We start from the raw sequence: 19,331 nt of genomic DNA on the forward strand, positions 1-19,331 counted from the left end.
AAAGGGTTGCATGTATATTTCCATACATATCTAGAAGAATACTGCTTTGAGGGAAACTGAGAGACCAGGGGTCAGAGCAGGAAAAACACGCATTGTACCCTGTAGTATAGTTTGAATATTTACCAAATACATGGGTTCCTAAATCTTAAAAAAAGATGTATATGAAAAATATCTTTCTTAATATGTGTATGCTTTTTGTACTTAGGGATTTGGTATATTTTACACAAAAAACAAACCAATGGGAAAAAAAAACCAAACAAAAAACAATGACTTATACGCGAATCTACTTTAATCATTTCAAAAACACAAGATTTAATATGTTTATACTATTTTTTACCGACAATAACACTTATTTTTATTAATAGTAGCATTATATTAATAGTAGCATTCAAAATTTGAATGGTATTTAGTTTTCTGATATTATAATGGCACAGCTATAACATTCACATTAAATTACTTTTTATTTTCTATTTTAGAAGACTTCCTAGGCCACAGGATAAAATCTGTAGCTCTTGGTCACCAAGCAGCTTTCCAGAAATTGTTGAACCAAAAACAAACAAAAAGAGGCCTCTATTACTCCAATCTTCCTAATCAATACGGCCTTACGTTTTTTTAAATTGGATTTATTTTTGTTAATTTAAAATGTAACTAGGAACACTTGGTTGAGCGTCCAACTCTGGATTTCAGCTCAAGTCATGATTTCACGGTTTGTGGGTTCAAGCCCTGCATCGGGCTCTGCACTGACAGCTCGGAGCCTGCTTGGGATTCATTCTCTCTCTCTCTCTCTCTCTCTCTCTCTCTCTCTCTCTCTCTCTCTGCCCTTCCCCTGCTCATGCTTGCCCTCTCTCTCTCAAAATAAATAAGTAATCTTAAAAAAAAAGTTAATGAACATTACCACTAAATGTAATCAAAGCTACACAATTTCCATATGCTGCATACTATCTAGATTTTTTATTATAAATTCTGACAACTTCTCAAAGGCAACTCATGTACTTATTTTGTCACAATCATTAAGAACGTAAGTTCTGGGGGCACCTGGGTAGCTGAGTCAATTAAGTGTCTGACTCTTGATTTCAGCTCAGGTCATGATCTCACGGTTCATAGGTTTAAGCCCTGCACCAGGCTCTGTGCTTACAGCTCTGAGCCTGCTTAGGATTCTCTCTCTCCATCTCTCTTTGCCCCTCCCCTGATCATGCTTGCTCTCTCTCTCTCAAAATAAACAAATACACTTCAAAGAAAAAAGAACTTAATGAAGATTACCATTAAATGCAATCAAAGCTACACAATTTCCATATGCTGCATTCTGTCTAGATTTTTTTATCATAAATTCTGACAACTTCTCCAAGGCAACTCATGTACTTATATTGTCATAATCATTAAGAATGGAGGTTATGGGGGCACCTGGGTGGCTCAGTCAATTAAGCATCTGATTCTTCATTTCAGCTCAGGTCATGATCTCATGGTTTGTGGTTGCAAGCCCTGTGTCGGGCTCTGTGCTGACAGTGCAGAGCCTGCTTAGGATTCTCTCTCTCCCTCTCTCTCTGCCCCACTCCCAACTCACTTGTGCGTGCGTGCTCTCTCTCTCTCTTTCTCAAAATAAATACATAAATTAAAAAAAAAAAACTAAAAAGAGAAAAGAACAAAGGTTCTGGCACCATCAAGAGCAGAGTCCCCATCCTCAGACAAACTACTTAACTTCTAGGACCTCCATTTCATCCTATGTAAACTAGAGAAAATACCTACTTACCTCCAGGGCATACTGGGGGATTAGATGAACTAAATTTCCAGAAAGGTGTTAGCACAGTGCCTCATAAGAGTCCAAGAAATAGTATTTACTATTATATATTTGTATGTCAGTATGTCTATCTGTATATCTTAATTAGCAATGATCATTAAATGTTTTCTCTGTAATTTGCTTTTAGATTTGAGAATACATTTCAATGTGCATATTCCATTTTTATTATAACAATATCATCATCATCAATTCAAACACATCTATGGTATCCCTGATTAGACTCATCATTCCTTTAATAATCGTAAGCCTTTCTTTCCTTCAACATAAGATATAAAATAATCTACCACACTGTTGTTAAGTCCTCCTCAGAAATTCAGACTGTCCCTACTGACTTACCAAATCTGCCACTTTAGCCAGATCAATCATCATATTAATGTCACACCCACATTCAATGATGGTAAGTCTGCGCTTTTTACCTATAAAAGACAAAAAGTTTCCTTCTAAAAAAATCTTGGAAAAATGTAGCTATTAACGCTAATTACTATTTTAAATTGTATCCAGTAAAGTACCATACACACTTACAGAAAGTATGCCACAAGTTCAATTTTATGAGAGAAAACTAATAAATGCCACCTTCATTTTCTTGCTATCTATATTCTTTAATTATAAATAATACCAAAAGTCTATGTACAAGAATAAAGTGCTCAAATAGGGAAAATTCTGACTGGAATGGACAGACAAGAAAGCTTCATGCTGACCGTGATCCTGCTGTTCAGCAGCAGGCCAACATTTCGTTCTTTATCAAAGTTTCCCATGTTCTCACTATAGCTAAAAACATCTTCAAACCTAATGTAACAGAATCTTCATGGAACAATCATTATTTCTAAATTAAAAGAAATCAGTCTGCTACTCTTGATCTCGGAGTCAGGAGTTTGAGCCCCAAGTTGGAGTTAGAGATTACTTAAAAAAAAAATTAGGGTGTCTGGGTGGCTCAATTATGAAGCATCTGATTTCAGCTCAGGTCATGACCTCACAGTTTGTGAGTTCAAGCCCTGCTGTAGGTGAGCACGAGCCCCACATCGGATGAGCACAAGCCCAGCTTCAGGTGAGCTTGAGCCTTGCTTCAGGTGAGCTCGAACCCCACTTCTAGTGAACATGAGCCCCACTCTGGGTGAGCCCTGCTCCTCTCTCTCACTATCCCTTGTGGGATTCTCTCCCCTGCCTCTCTCTCTCTCTCTCTCTCTGCACCTCACTCACTTGTGCCCTCTTTCTCTCTCAAAAAGAAAAAAAATTAAAAAAAAAAAAAAAAAATGGGGCACCTGGCTGATTTAGCCAGAGCACGCAACTCTTGATCTCAGAGTCATGAGTTCAAGCCCCACAATGGGGGTAGAGTTTACTTAAAAAACAAAAACAAAAACAAAACAAAACAAACAAAAAAAACAGAAAGAAAGAAAATCAGTTAAAATGATAGAAATGCCTTTAAGATAAAGAAAAGTCTCAATCCAACTACATTACTGCTACAGTAAGAATTTCAGAAGCACCTAGCTGGCTCAGTAGGTGGAGTGTGCGACTCTTGATCTCAGGGTTGTGAGTTTGAGCCCCATGTTGGGTAAAGAGATTACTCAAAAATAAAATCTTTAAAACACTAACACCACCACCAACAAAGAAATCTTAGATTCTTCCATTGACATTTTGGGAATTTGTTTCACTTTCCCTCAAACAGAAATGTCACCATCTCCCAGAGCAGGCAGATTCTCACAGAAAAAGAGAGGAAAACTCCCTCACTTCCATAACAATGTGGCTTCATGAGGGCGAACAGGTATGCCTGACATACTAGAGATACTCACTCCCTGTTAAAAGAAGGTGGTCACCAGGACCAACCCAGGGTGCCCAGGCCTGCCAAACCTTTCATAGATAGCAAATCCTTGTAGCAGTGAGAATAGGGTATACATCTACATCATTATTATTTTTGGGAATCTATCCTTTTCTGAAGCTACAGCCAACTCAGCACAAGAGAGGTAATATGAAGTGACATTATTACTTTAACATTTAGAAATGTTCAACAAAGCCAAGCCTGTCCCTCAGACAACATATGCCATATCAGCCTGGGGTAGCATGCTCCTACCTGACACGATCGTAACAGGGCCTCTGATCTCTGTCAGTTTCTGCCTAGTGAAGTTCCGAATTAGGCACTGGATCAAAGTGCTCTTTCCAACTTTTGGAGGCCCCATCACCACTACCACTATTGGTGGGGGCTCTAATGGAGTTCGATCAACCACCGGAATATGATGCTTTTTGGTCTTCAAATCCTGAGTCCTATTTGTAACAAGAAAAAAAAAAAGTAAATCCACTTTCAAAATATGAAGGACATCATCCTTATAAATAAAGATTTTTAAAAAGACAGCAGAACAGACAACATGGATACAACTAATTGGTTAACTTCTAGGCCCAATCCAAATGACCCCTTCAGTAAATACATAACAAACTGACTTTGACAATACAAAGTACTGAAAACTACACACAACTTAAATCTAATTGTTTTATTAGATGACTGTAATAGTTTAAAAAAAAAAAGGTAAACATGCAGGCAGAAGATCACAATGAATAGCAGCAGAGGCTTTCAAGTTAAATTTGGCTCTCCTATAAGGAGAATTTAATTCAGCAATGTTTAAAGTACACTGCCTCACATATAATAAGGACTCATTAAATAAAGCTACTTATTACTATGAGTTATATGAAACAAATTCAGAAAAAAACACAAGCACACCTATTACTACAGAACAAACAAATTCTATAAAGAAAAACTCAGAAGCTTTTCTCTTGGCGAAAAAAAAGCCAATCAACAGGTTGATACTGGAGGCAAAGTGGCTTCCACAGGGAAGACTACATGTTCCCATTTTAGTAAAAGGAATATCACATGTATCTTCATGTCCTTCAAAGTTGTTACAGACTCAGGAATCCAAGCATCATCTGGGGAGGCGCCTTGGTGGCTCAGTCGGTTAAGTGTCCGACTCGGTTTCGGCTCAAGTCATGATCTCACAGCTTTGTGGGTTCGAGCCCCACATCAGGCTCTGCCCTGGCAGTGTGGGGCCAACTTGGGATTCTCTCTCTCTCTCTGCCCCTCCCTCACTTGTGCTGTCTCTGTCTCTCTCAATATAAATAAATAAAACCTTAAAAATAAATAAGAATAAAAAGGATAAATGGAAAAACAGCTAGACCCCAGCTAAACATACCTGTGAAAGGATCGAGCCATCCGCACAGCAGACTGTACTGCAAAGGCTTTGGGGTTTCTCTTCCGGGCATCTTCCTCATCTCCAATTTGGAGATCCTGCAGATGCCGTTTCTTCTTCTTCTCAGCTTTGGGCCCACTGTTTTTCTTTCTGTGTTTCTTCTGGTCCTTAGTCTCCATAGTGGCTTTTTACCAATTCACAAGTAACTCTAACCTACATTGATGAGACAGGGATGGGGGAAGCATTTTACAATCCAGACAACACCCAAGGAAAAAGAGTGAATTTCATTTATTTCTTTAGGAAGAGATATGTGTTCACACAAGGATAGAAACTGCTTAATACTATCCCTAATTTCATTTCTCTGTTATGCTAGAATTAGATCTGTTAGTTACTTCTGCTTAAATTACTTTTTATTCATCTTAAGTGTCTATATCAGCACTGCCCATTTCTTCAATGATGCAAATACTCCATTATATCTATACTTTCACAGTGGCCACTAACCATATGTGGCTTTGAGAATTTAAAATGTATCCAGTGAAACTAAAACATTGAAATTGTATATAATTTTAGTTAATTCCATTCTAAATTTAAATAGCCATATGTGAATAGTAGTTACCATACTGGACAGCTCAGCACTTAATTGGACTAATGAAGTGGTTTCCAAACTTAAAGTATTTTGAAGACATTTTCTTTTTAAAACTTAAAGCATTTTAATGAACCTCCAACATGATAGCAGTGTTACTTTCTAGTACCTGTTGATACTGTAAAATTTTTAAATTATAATCACGTATATGCATTTAAACAAAAACAGTAACATCTACATGTGTAAGTTATGGCTGGTTGTGGAGGATGCCTGGAGACCACACGGATTTGCAGAAACCCTTACAAAGATTTCTGAGCATCCCGGGAATTCATAGCCCATTAATTGAGAACCACCAGATTTAGTGAGGTTTTTAAGGAAACCAGGCTGTATACAATCTGAGCGCTTGGTTATTTAAAACAAAACGAAGTCTCTTCACTCAGTTAAGGCACTGAGTTAATTTCAGCTCAATAAATACTTGTGTCTGCCTATGACGTACGAGGCATTTTGCCAGGAGGGGACTACAGCTGTTACCTGACTAGCAAAGGAAATCCAAACCACTATCTTCCATGCCACGCAGTAAGGGCGAAGTCAGAAGGCTGCACTTAGGCGATCAGAGATTTCCCACAGGCACGCACCAGCGCAAACAGAAAGTCCACGTATATACCAGCATAACGTCAAGAAACACTACCCAGGAGTGAGGGGAGCCAAGCTCAGAGAACGCTTTGAAACTAAACAGCTATGTGATTTCGGGGCATTATTTTTCTTCTCTACTTTGTTTTGGTCCGGAACTTGTACTGACACTTTTCGCACTTTCAGGACGGGGTGGGGGGAGGCGGAGAGGGATGGGAAAAGCACAACTGGGAATCAACAGATGTAGCTCAGCTCTGAGCCACCTGCTAGGATTACCCCGCCAAGAAAAAACTTCTCACTTCTCCCTGTCACCTCCCCACCCTGTGCCGACTCTCCGCACGAATTCATTCAGCCATTCCCAACGACCTCACAGCAAGTCTCTGGCAGGTACGACGTGTGACTCTCCACCTGAGCGCCTGAGGCGCTCTTTGGGGGCAAAGACTGTCCTGAAGGACCTCGCCAAGTGCGACTAGCAAAGCTCTTAGAACCCCAGGTCCCGGGACCCCACCACCGCCGCCTCCCCTAACCCGCGGCCGTTACCGGGTTCACAACTGCTTCTTCTCAAGTCCGCATGGACAGCGCCGGAAACGGAAATGCGCCCTACGCGCGGACTAAACACGCCGGCAGGAAACAGAGAGGCAAAAGAAAGAGACCGACGCAAGGGCGAGTCTGGGAAAAGCCTGAAGGAAGGCTCCTGATTGGCTGAGGAGGGGCGCAGGAGACGACTGCGCGCTGCGTTCCAACCTGAAGCCACGCCCGCGCCGCCGCGCTTCCTGTCTGGCTGGGACAGCCACCGCATTGCAAATACTGGGATTTAGAGTCCCGTGCATCCCGCTCGCCCGGGATCCCCGGAGGCTGTGCTGACAGTGCGGCCTGGAGTTCGTTCGTTGGTGCAGGATGAAAGACGAAGTAATATATTTAGTCCTGGTCAACCGGAGTCACGGCACCCGTCCCCTCTAAATGCCAATGGCATCGCGTCCCTCCGTGGCCTAATGAAATATCCCACGGTTGGGAGTCTCTCTGACATATTTGCCTGCCCGTCCTTAAAGATGACAAGAGCTGGAGGCGCCTGGGTGGCTCAGTCGGTTAAGCGTCCGACTTCAGCTCAGGTTATGATCTCACAGTCCGTAAGTTCAAGCCCTGCTTTGGGCTCTGTGCTGACAGCTTAGATCCTGGATCCTGCTTCAGATTCTGGTGTCTCGTCTCTCTCTGCCCCTCCCCTCCTCATGCTCTGTCTCTCTGTGTCGCAAAAATAAATAAAAACATTAAAAAAAAATTTTTTTTTAAAGATAAGGGCTGACCATTTCTCGGACTTTTTTTTTTTTTAATGTTTTATTTATTCTTGAGAGAGACAGAGTACAAGCGGGGGAGGGGCAGAGCGAGAGAGGAACACCCAATCCTAGCAGGCTCCAGGCTCTGAGCTGTCAGCACAGAGCCGATGCTAGACTAGACCTCATAAGCCGTGAGATCACAACCTGAGCCGAAGTCCACGCCCAACCGATTGAGCCACCCAGGAGCCCCTCTCGGACTTCTTTAGTGCTGTGATTCCCGGGTTTTGCCAGCACCAACAGACTCGGGAAAGTGACAAACATCATCAGTTTTTACTGGACCATTCCCATCATCATAAAATATGCAGCTATTTCTCTCCTCTTCCAAAACAAACTCCTCTCGGTTCCATTTTCTGTAACAGACACCACACCTTTTCTCCGTGCCCCTTTGTAGCAAAATTTCACAAAAGAATTGTCAATATGTTCTCCAGTTTCTCTCCTCCTATTCTCTATTAGATTCTCTGCGCCCAGCACACCACCAACAATCTTGGCTGCTCCTTCTCAGTAGCCTTTGCTGAAGATTCTTCCACTCCTACCTGACATGCTTAAGTTAAAGACAACCCACAGGGCTCAGCCTTTGGTCTTCTTTTGTGTCTATACTTATTTCCTAGGTGATCTCATTCTGTGGTGTGATTTTATATGTCACCTGTATCAGTTAATGTATCTCGGCTACAAATTCATTCTTCATTGCCTACTTCGCAAACATTTTTCCTTTGACGCTGGCATATATGCTAAATTTTGTCAGTAGAGGGCAGTGGAGAGACCTTGTAGGAGCTAGCTTTCCGGTCCTGCTCTGCTCCTTGGTCAGGATTCTGTAGATGGGTCATTTCTCCAGGGCCAGCTCCTCCAGTATGTGGTGGCCAGCAGTGCCCCACTCTTTCTCCACGTTCCTCCACCTCTTGGCATCTTTGTCATGGAGTGACTCCCCTGAGACACTTACCTTTTCCGTAGCACCCGGAGAGAGATTTCCAAGTTCCAGTGGTGCAGCATCATAGGGACCACCCTGATACCAGTGGGGCCATGGCCATACCCCTTCAATGAGGTCTAGCTCTCCACAGATGGAGGTTGGGGGTGAGGAGTGGGATTGTTCCTGGGCCCTCTATCTCTGTCCTAGGGTAGTAGCTACTCCTCAAATCTGCTATTCTTAATATTCTTTAGAGTTTTCTTCTTACTAGCCCATACCCCATTGCTCCAATCCCCTGTTGTAGCTAGTAAGTTTTAATGTAAACTTCCCTGTTCAAATCACAGTGTAGTTTCTCTTTCCTAATTAGACCTTTAAAATACACCATAATTTGCCAACAACTCCCATATTTATATCAATGACTCAGACCTCTTTCTTGAACCCCAGCTGCCTCCCTCACATATCTATTTGGATGTATAATAGACATTTCAAATGTAACATGCCCAAAGAAAACCCATGATCTCTCTCAAACTGGCCGTCCAGTTTTTTATCTCAGTTGATGACTGTTCTAGCCATGAAGTTGATTAGGCCCAACACTTCAGACACATCCTTGTCTCCTCTCTTTTTCTAGCCTCCATATCCAACCTATCAGGAAATTCCTATTAACTCTACCTTCAAAATGCAACCGCAGGGCACTTGAGTGGCTCAGTCAGTTAAACGTCCGACTTTTGATTTTGCCTCAGGTCAGGATCTCTTGGTTCATGAGACTGAGCCCCAAGTAGGGCTCTGCACTGACTGTGTGGAGCCTGCTTGGGATTCTCTCTCCCCCTCTCTCTCTGCCCCTTCTCTGCTGTCTCTCTAAGATAAATAAATAAATTTAATTTTTTTTTAAAAAGACATGTACAAGAGTGTTCACAGCATTGTCCAAACTGGGAAAAAGCCAAAAGTCCATCAGCAAAAGCATGAATACACTATAGTATATTGATACAATGGAATAATATGTAACAATGAAAATAAACTACCATGAGCAACAATATAGATGATATTTAGCAAAAGAAGCCAGACACAAAGGAGAACATATATGTTCCTATTTATATAGTCTGAAACTAGGCAGAATTGACATATGGCAATGGAAGTCAGGATAATTGTTCCTTTTGTAGAGGAGGGGAATATATGAGTGGGAGGGGTCTTGCAGACAGCTCTGGAGTGCCTAGTAGTGTTCTGTTTCTTCATCTGGTGCTAGTTTCTGGGTTGTTGACTTTGTAATTATTGAGCCATACACTTGGGCTTTGTGTACTTCGGAATGTATATTCTATTCATGTTTACAAGTCATGTATTTTTTTAGTCAATAAATTGCCATTTTAGGCTCTTTGCCCATTTTTCTCTCCCTTTAATACTTAATTATGGATTAAGATTCCCCATTTATATTTAGGAACCTTCCAGAGATTGCTGAGGGGCTCTTACAGAAAGTGGTTCTTAGCCTACTGGGGGCAATAGATCCCTTGAAGAATTTTATGCATGTCCAGAAAAATTCACTTGTTCACCCTCATATACAGTTGTTAAAATTTCACACATTTCTGGACCCATGAAAGCCTACCATAGCCCAGATAAAGGTTTTCCAAAGTCTACTTCTAAAATTCTCAGTTCTCCTACAGGAAGAGGAGCAGGTATCCATCCCTGGGCAGGCCTTCTGGGCAGTGGGCCAGGCATGAGGCAGGGCATCCCTAGCTCACAGGGGAAGACCTAGGAGAATGGACAACAGTAAGTGAGGTCCTTATTCATGTCAGCTTATTGAGGTCAGGCTGTTCAACTTCACGGAAACAGCTAAGGTTGAGCATGGCTTCACTGGATGATTTATGGGCCAGTTCTTGTCAGTGGGATGACAGTGTTCAAAGTTTACCATGAACATGCTATGGTCAGGCAGGGACACCCAGACAAAGTGCATCAGGTTGTGTGGCCACCAGCTCAGTCTCTATGGCAGCATAAAGATGCTGTGCACAAAGGACAAAACCATCTCTACTTTGTGGGTCTTCCATTTGCAAGAAAAGGACTTGTATCCCTGGTAAGGAGAAGTGCTCAGAGTGATAGAAGTCAGTACAGGACAAGCACTACTCCTTGGGGCTCCCTACTTGTAAACTCAAGGCAAGCTTCATGAGAGCAATTTCAAAAACAGGCTGGAGGACTTGGGGAGGTGGAATTGGAAGAGCTGATGGCCACAGTGAGTAAGAGGATGCTCTAGGGCCATGGTCTTCAAATCTAGCACACATCAGAATCTCCTGTGGGGCTCATTAAAACATAGATTGACAGGGGTGCCTGGGTGGCTCAGTCGGTTGAGCATCTGACTTCAGCTCAGGTCATGATCTCACGGTTTGTGGGTTCGAGCCCCGCCTCAGGCTCTGTGCTGACAGCTCGGAGCCTGGAGCCTGCTTCAGATTCTGTGTCTCCCTCTTTCTCTGCCCCTAACCCACCCGCATTCTGTCTCTGCCTCTCTCAAAAATAAATAAACGTTAAAAAACTTAAACAAACAAACAAACATAGATTGACAGTCCCATTGGAGTTCTGATTCAGAAGTGCTTGGGTAGGGCCTGAGGATTTGCATTTTAAGAAGTTCCCAGGTGAAGCTGATGCTGCTGGTCCTGGGACCAGCATTGAGAGCCACCAGTCTACAGGATTTCGGGTTTCCAGGAGTCCCCGCCTTTGTGGATGTGTTGCCTATCCTGTTGATCTTGGAGACTCAGGTCCTGCCCATAATTGTGGCTTACCAAATCCTTCTCTATGGCACAAAGGATGACCAGGAGCCAGTAAGAACCATTGCCTGGATGCAGTAGAAGCCAGCCAAATGCTCCTAGCTGCACAATTCATCTTTCAGTGGCCTCGGCCTTCTCTCCTCTCAGTTGCACCTGCTGGGGAATGAGGTGTGGATCTGGCCTCCCTAATAAGCCCTGTCATTCACTGTGGGAGGCAGGTCACGCAGCTGCACTGGCCTCAGGTCCTAATTTGTCAGGTAGGTGAGGGCAGGCAGGTGCTCACAAGAGCTGTGCACACTCATACACAGTCAGGGTCAGACACCTGGACACGCACCATGACTCAGGCCACAGGGGGCAGGTCCAGCAGCTCTAGGGGTCCAATTCTCCTCTGCGGTCCTTAGTTAAGCAGCATATCCAGTTTGTAGAGAGAAGAGCAAGACTAAGAGAGTCTGAACACCCCTTTGTTCTTCAGTACTATAACCCCGAGCTCTCTTGCTTAACCCAGAGCCCTTGCTTTCTCCAGCGAGCTGCCCACCAGGGCACACCGTGAGAAGTGCTAGGATGGGAGGACTCAGGGCAAAGTCACCTGCCAGAGTGTGTGCGAGGTGGCATCAGGCCTGCTGCCTCTGGGAGCCTGGATGAATCTAAAGGAAAGAGAGAGGTGGGCCATGACCAGTCAGGTGGAGCTGTGCATCTTGGCCATGGCCCCACCAGGCCCCTGCTCCCCCTTTTCATCCTAATAATATCCATGAATGCCCACTGGGTACCAGGCTCTGATGATCTAGAAGCCATAGGGACAGCCCTGCCTTTAGGGACCCCACAGCCTTGTTGAAAAGAGCAGACACATTATGGATACCTACAAAAATGAAGTGGAAATAAATCAAGAGAGAAAACCACCACTTATTTGGGGAGCACCCAGGAGGGACATCCAGGTGTGCCCTTCCAGCTGCTTCATTCCTCCGAGAAGCAGCCTAGGGCCCTCGGCCTCTGATCAGGCACATGTAGGTCTGAAGCAGAGCACATTTTTATGCGGTGAAGGCCTGCCAGCTTGCTCTTCAATACTAAATTTCACCACCTGAGGAGAGCTCAGGCATCATACATAGTCCTTGGAGACATGAGCTCAGAAGATTGGATTCCCAAATATATTTTATATATGTATATATAACTGATATATAAAAAAAATCAATGATATATTAATATATATGTTCTATTATTACTTCCTATTACATTTCACATATTACCAGACCAATTTTGTATGTTCTACTTTTTTATGCTTTCCTTTTGCCTGACTGACCTTGACTCTTGATATTTTATCTCGTAAATTACAGTGACTGTTTTTAGACTCATTGTACGTAAGGGGGTAGTCATCAGAATCATCTGAGGAGCTTTTTTTTTCTTTTCTTTTCTTTTGACAATCCATGTGTCTCTTTGTCTCTTTTATCTGAAATTCTCATTAAAATAGTCTAGGGTACAGCTCAGGCTTGGTTATTTAAATTATATATCCCCCAGGTCATTGAGATATGCACATCTAATTTAGAAGAAAAACAATCACATTCTGTAATAGAGCATCTTTAAATATTTCCTAAACATCCTTATCATCAATTTCTCTCACCCACGCAATAAGAATAGTAACCTTTGACAAATTTTTATGAAAAGCTAATTCTTTGTTCTCTTGTATTTTACAGTACTATCCTTCAATTTCCTGTTCTCTCTTAATTTACATTGGGCTGTTACATTCCATATTTTAGTTCCTCTATCGTTTCCTTTAAAATATTTCTTTTGTAGTTTGGCATTGTGAAGCCTTCCAAACTAGCACACTTTACTTAGACTTATTAGCACACACTTTCTCCCATTAATGGTTTCATTGGTTTGCTGACATAATGCTAGCCCCATCCCATGTTTATGTCATTGGCTTTTCAAACATAATGTTTCTCATTAAACAATTATTCTGTTTGTTTATGGGTCATTTCTTTTGAGTCATTGGATGTCTGAGAAAATCTTGGTTTCTCCTACAAAGGACAATCTGTTGAATTAAAAAAAATTGATGTTTGGTTTATTTGTTCTTCTTCAGGAAAACATTTGGGCTATACCATAAGTATTGCTACTAAAATGTTTGCTTTGCAAACAAATACAAGTGATGTATTTAAAGAAAAAATTGTGAAAATAATGGAAAACTGGAACTATGATTTGTTTAGGTGTGAAATTCTATGTCAAATTTTCCCACACCATTATTATCTTGTTTTTCTTAAAGCTTATTTTATTTTGAGAGAGAGAGAGAAAGAGAATCTCAAGCAGGCCCCACGCTGTCAGCACAGAACCCAATGTGGGACTCGATCTCATGGACCGTGAGATGATGACCTGAGCTGAAATCAAGTGTCAGATGCTTAACCAACTGAGCCACCCAGGTGCCCCTCACACTTTTACAGTTCTTAATGAGATGGTTACACTGGCTCCCAAATTCTCTGCAGTTCATGTAGGGACATTTGTCCAGCTTTGGGACTGTGTACTTCTTTTGTCCACTTTTCATGTCTGGGAGTTCCCCCCACTACATGTTGTGCTTTCCTGAGATGAAGTCGGAGCCAGCATTCCCAGATGTCCTTGCAGCTGGTGTGGCTAGACTGTGGGCTGAGGCTGCAGCCCTAATGCTGGGGTGTCCTCACCTGAGATTAATGGTGGTGGGGGGGGAGAGCCACAGACTGCAAAGAATCTTCTGGCCGTCTGGCAACACAAGTGTTGGCCAGACCTGAATCTCTACCTCTCCTAATGACAAGTATTTACAATTAATTTCAAAAACTGTATAAATATGGATACAGTGACAACCTTAGTAAAATACGGGAAACAAGACTTTTTCTCTGTAGCTAAGAAAAAATGCACAAAACCAATTTAGTAGATTCCTATTTAGACCATAGAGAATTATAAATGCACACCTGGTACCCAGCTTCTTCTTAGCCCTAAATACATGAGTCAAATACAATCTAATCACCTCGAAAACTTGGAGAACATCTCTTGCCCTTCTCTTACCTTAGGGCGTTAATGGGAGAAGTTAGGGTTAGGTGTTGAATGACTCAGGAGTGACAGTCTGGCTCCTTCAGGTGAGTGTGATTTTTTTCTCTTATCCATTTAGTTCACAACTACATTCTCCTGCTATGGTTTAAAAGCTAAAACATAAGGTAAGGTGGGTAGGGATAGTGTTATTTTCATCTCTCTATCCCTAACTGTTTTTAGAACATTCATTATATATGAATATCTATGAACAAAATCTCCACCTTCAGAAAAATCTTTTCACATAATTATTGATCACAGGCTCATGTAGCTAAGGTGTGATAACCTTTCTAGTGCCAATCCTCTCCAGAGCTGAAATGCTAGAACCCCAGGACCCCAGCACAAAACTTTATTTTCCCCCTTAAAATGACCACATAATATTGTGCTTAAAAAAATTTATACTTGCCAATTAGAAAATAGAATCTAAGTAAAGACATCAAAGAGGAGATTTCCATGGGCATGAAATTACATGGCATCTGCAATGGAAGTTAGGCCCCCAACTTGCATCTACCCTGTGTTACTTGCTTCCCAATACACATTCTCTTTTTCACCAGACACCACTATTTTTTTTAATTTTTTTAATGCTTATTTATTCTTAAGAGAGCGAGCATGAGCAGGGGAGGGGCAGAGAGAGACACACACACAGAATCTGAAGCAGGCTCCAGGCTCTGAGCCATCAGCACACAGCCTGGTGCAGGGCTCGAACTCACAAGCTGTGAAATCATGACCTGAGCTGAAGTCAGAAGCTTAAATGACTGAACCACGCAGGTGCTTCAGACACCAGTATTTAGATTTTTCTCCTCAATGCTCCTCTGTTTAGTCAAGGGGGTTTCATAAGGCCTGAGCATATGCTGGAGAGAAATATATGCGGATATAATAGATGATGAGAGGATTTTCAAAAATCCAAGGAGAGAGAGTCAAATGATGGTGATGTGTTAATACCCAACCCCTAGGCTGGAAACTTTTGCACCATCCTAAGATCATGCCTCCCTCAAAAAAGACCATCCTAGGAGACAGTATTAGTCAGGGTTCTCCAGAGAAACATAACCAGGAGTACATACATACAGAGATAGAGGTAATAGGATTTATTTTAAGGAATCTGCTCATGTGATTTTGGAGGCTTGGCAAGTCCAAAATCTGATGATGGAGGCTGGCAGACTGAAGACTAAGGAAAGAGTTGTAGTTTGAGTCTGAGGACTATCTGCTTGAAAACCAAGAGGAGCCAATATTGCAGATGAACTCTGAAGGCAGTCCTCTGGAGAATTCCTTTTAAACCCAGGCCTTCAATTGATTGGATGAGGCCCAACCAGAGCAATCTCCACCAATTTAAATGCAAATCTCACCCAGAACACTCTCAGAGAAACATCCACAATAATATTTGACCAAATATCTCAATTCTGTGGCCCAGCCAAATTGACAAATAAAATTAATCATCACAGGGACCTGCTTCTCTAGGGCATGGAAACAAGTACCATCACCCTGGGGCTTCTGTCAGGCCTCCCTTCTGGAAGATAGCTACCTCCCTTAATTCCACTACATAGCTATCTCCCCATACTCACGTGGCTTGGTCTAGGGGACATCAAAGGGGCTTCAGATATAATATGAAAAAAAAGTCCGTGCATTTGTTCTATCAATGAGTACATCTGTTTTCATTCAATAAGTTGTCAATATTTTATAAGTAATCCAGAATCTTTTGGATACCTTAATGATGAGATCTTTTGGATACCTTAATGATGAGATCTAAATTATATTTAGATCTGCACTTGATGGAGACAATTATATTGCAGACCCACAGTAGTCATGTGGGTCTAAATAATGATGCCTAATCTACTGGTGTTGGTCTTTTCTGAAGCAGCCTTGAGACTATTAGATTTACTGTTCTGCTCATCAATTGCCATTTAACAAACAAACCCAAAACTTGGAACAACCACAAAATTTATTTTGATAGCTTTGTGCAACCCAAGATCACAAACACTTCCTCCTTTGTTTTCTTCTATAAGTTTTATACTTCTAGGTTTAACACTTAGGTCTGTATCCATTTTTATCTAACTTTTATATTGTAAAAGGTAAAGATCTAAGGGTTTTTTGCATAAGAATATCTAAATGTTCCAACACCATTTGTGGAAAATACTACCCTTTCTCCATTGAATTGCCTTTGCATTTTGCTCATACAGTTCTCCATATATATTCTGGTCTATTTCTGCACTCTGTTTTCTGTCCAAGTAATATATTTGTCAACATTTATGCCACTACCACCCTGTCTTGATTGATGTAGCTTTACAAAACTCGAAACCAGGAAATCTTTTCTTTTTATTTATTTTTTAATGTTTATTTATTTTTTTAAAGAGAAAGAGAGTGACCAGGGGAGGGGCAGAGAGAGGGAGACACAGAATCTGAAGCAGGCTCCAGGCTCTGAGCTGTTAACACAGAGCCTGATGCGGGGTTCAAACTCACAAACCTGAGATCATGACCTGAGCAGAAGTCGGATGTATAAACCAACTGAGCTAGCCAGGCATCCCTCGAAACAAGGAAATCTTAATCCTCTTTGTTCTTGTTTTTCAAAGTTGTTTTCATTATTCTAGGCCCTTTACATTTCCATATTAATTTTAGAATCAGCTTCTCAATTTCTATTTTTTTACAAAAGCCTGCTGAAGCAGACGGACAAGGGCCTATAATGGCAGCTGCCAGCAGCTCCTTGCTCTGATTCACAGCAGGTGTAGCAATGACCTCCCTCCCTACTCCTCTCCTAACTGGCCTCTACCCTGGCCAGCACAGGGCCACCCTCCCCCTAGCTTTAGGCATCTCACCCTGGGCCCTGGTAGCAGGAGGGACCTGGGACCTAGGAGAAACATGAGCCTTTCTCAGAGGGAGTGGGTAAAGGGCCCTGTGTCCCAGACACAACAGTACTCCATCTGGGGATGGTGCCCTATATCCAGCTCTAGTGGGTTTGTCTGAAGATAGAATGGAAACACTCGGAGGTGGCAATGGGCCATGCTGCAAACACAGATAGCGTTTTTGCAAGGAGAAAGAAAAGATCAAGAAAACATGAAGTACTTAGAATAAAGGTGTTAGCATGTGCACTAAAACAAGTAAGGGTAAAATATCACAAATTAAAATATGGCACAAAACTGAGCCATGATGGTTTGAAAATGCTATCTTTTGAATCAGAACAGACCAAAGATACAGAGGCCCCCATAGAACCTCAGAAGATCCAGTTAGAGTGGAAGCAAGGCAGCCAGCTGTTACAATAACATCTTCAGGAAGCAGGTTACACAGATACATTCTATGTACAGTGTCAGCAGGTAAGGTCATTACTTGGACATATTCAGAACCAAATGGAGGAATGGACTCACCTGAATGGAGGTGAGTCTTCTAAGCAAAAGGGACAAATCCAACGGTCTTTTGGTGGTGTTCCTGAGACACTGTTTCTTAGAAAATGCTGATGAGAGTGATGAAGAAGACGATAATGGCATGACTGAAGGCATCCCAGAAAGAAAAGACAAATGTCAGATGAATAAACACAAAATAGGGAATGAAGGCTTTGCTACTGACCTAATGATCCTGATACTGAGGAAGAACTGAAAGAATCTGATTTTTTAGGGACTGCTGAAGACGGTGATGGAGCTGAAGAAACTTGAGGTGCAGGGGAGGGCACAGAACCGGCTGAACCAATCACATTTCTACCTGGAGGCGGCTAGTCATTTTTTAATGGGTTCTGATGCTAAGCGTATTGGACTTTGGAGACCTTGCAGACTTGCCAGTAATAAATCATGCAGACTATGGTTATGGCTTGTCTGGCTGTCAATAAAGATGCCTTTCAAAAGACATGGAACCCCAAGTATACACTATGGAAGCATTTTGATGGAGTATAGGCATTTGCTTTTCATCCTGTGGAACTTGTGCTGGTCACTGCCTCTGAGGACCTCTTTGAAACTTTGGAACTTAAACACACACACACACACACACACACACACACACACACACACAAAACAAAACGGCTCCAGCCCCAAAGAGTGCTTCTTTAGATGTAGAGCCTAACTACACATTTAGGGTCCACACTGGCCATGTTCTGTCATTAGCTATTAGTTCTAATGGAGAACAGTGGTATAGTGGTAGTAATGATGCAACCATCTGGGGATAGAATATGCCTAGCCCGAATTTGGATCCATGATACATATAAACCAAATGTTTTAGCTGGCACTTTAATTGCTTATACAGATGCTGTTTGGGGTCTTGCTTATACTGGAATAAAAAAAAAAAGTCAGTTACTGTCTTTCTTGTTCAGCAGGTGGCACTGTTAAGTTGTGGAATCTGGAAGAAAAATTGCCAGGTATTTGCACTTACAATAGAGACAAGGCGGGTGTAATACTTAATATGGGTTCACTCTCCAGCTGGGATCCAGTTCATGTGGTGACCTCTTTCAACACTGGCAGAGCAGTTAATTTATGATTTAGAAATATCAGTCATTGGTGATGATTTCATCACAGATAGATTCTGGTTTACAATTCAATAAACACATTAACAGAGTAGTAAATCATCCCATACTTCCTGTTACAAAAACTGCTAATGAAGATAGATACATCCATCAAAACTTTCACAATAAAATGGGTAAAATGATCCATTCTATGGTAGTTCCTTTGGATGCTGTTACAAGTCTAGCTGTAGATCCTGATGGAATCTATTTAATGTCTAGAGCCATGGTTGTTTCATTAGATTGTGGAATTTAGACAGCACATAGGAAGATACTTGGTAAGTCAACATGTTATACTGCTTGCCATCCATCAAAAGCATGCATTGCCAGTGCAGAGGCTGATACCCTTGCCAAAGAATTTGTATGAATCAACAAAAACTTGCATCACAACAACAGATGTGCTTAGACAGAAAGAGGATTTTTTTGTTGTTGTCAACTACTGGATTTTCTGTATAGATGATCATGTTTCTGTGAAGATGGTATTACTTATACAATGTGGATGCGTTCTGTTTCTTCTCTGCATTATTGTACTAACTAAAATCTCTGGTACAATGTTCAATGGAAGTGATGAGAACAAATATCCTTTTGTTGTACTGATCTTTGAAGAAGAGCATTCACTCTCTCACATTTAACATGGTGGTAACTGTACATTTTCATAGGTTTC

General features: G+C 41.8%; 1 protein-coding gene and 1 pseudogene across 16 annotated transcripts in view; one reads left to right on the forward strand and one right to left on the reverse strand.

Annotated features, from left to right (window-relative positions):
* Window positions 1-19,331, reverse strand: part of BMS1 (BMS1 ribosome biogenesis factor) — a 94,671-nt gene that overhangs the window by 41,532 nt on the left and 33,808 nt on the right. For 12 of the 16 annotated variants that reach the window (XM_045040353.1, XM_045040346.1, XM_045040356.1 and 9 more), the window contains 4 exons: window positions 17,550-17,671; window positions 4,969-5,178; window positions 3,861-4,051; window positions 2,132-2,211 (listed from right to left, as the gene is read on the reverse strand). In XM_045040353.1, the coding sequence (XP_044896288.1) occupies window positions 2,132-2,211; window positions 3,861-4,051; window positions 4,969-5,144 (447 nt within the window). In that variant the 5' untranslated portion in view covers window positions 5,145-5,178; window positions 17,550-17,671. Of the gene's footprint in view, window positions 1-2,131; window positions 2,212-3,860; window positions 4,052-4,968; window positions 5,184-6,079; window positions 6,653-6,718; window positions 6,870-14,175; window positions 14,313-17,549; window positions 17,672-19,331 lie in introns of those variants that run through there. The other 4 variants (XM_045040347.1, XM_011287413.4, XM_045040357.1 and 1 more) reach the window with 4 other exon arrangements.
* Window positions 16,850-19,034, forward strand: LOC123380838 (annotated as a pseudogene).

Source organism: Felis catus, chromosome D2 (assembly GCF_018350175.1).
Source record: "Felis catus isolate Fca126 chromosome D2, F.catus_Fca126_mat1.0, whole genome shotgun sequence".
In the NCBI taxonomy this organism is placed as follows: domain Eukaryota; kingdom Metazoa; phylum Chordata; class Mammalia; order Carnivora; family Felidae; genus Felis; species Felis catus.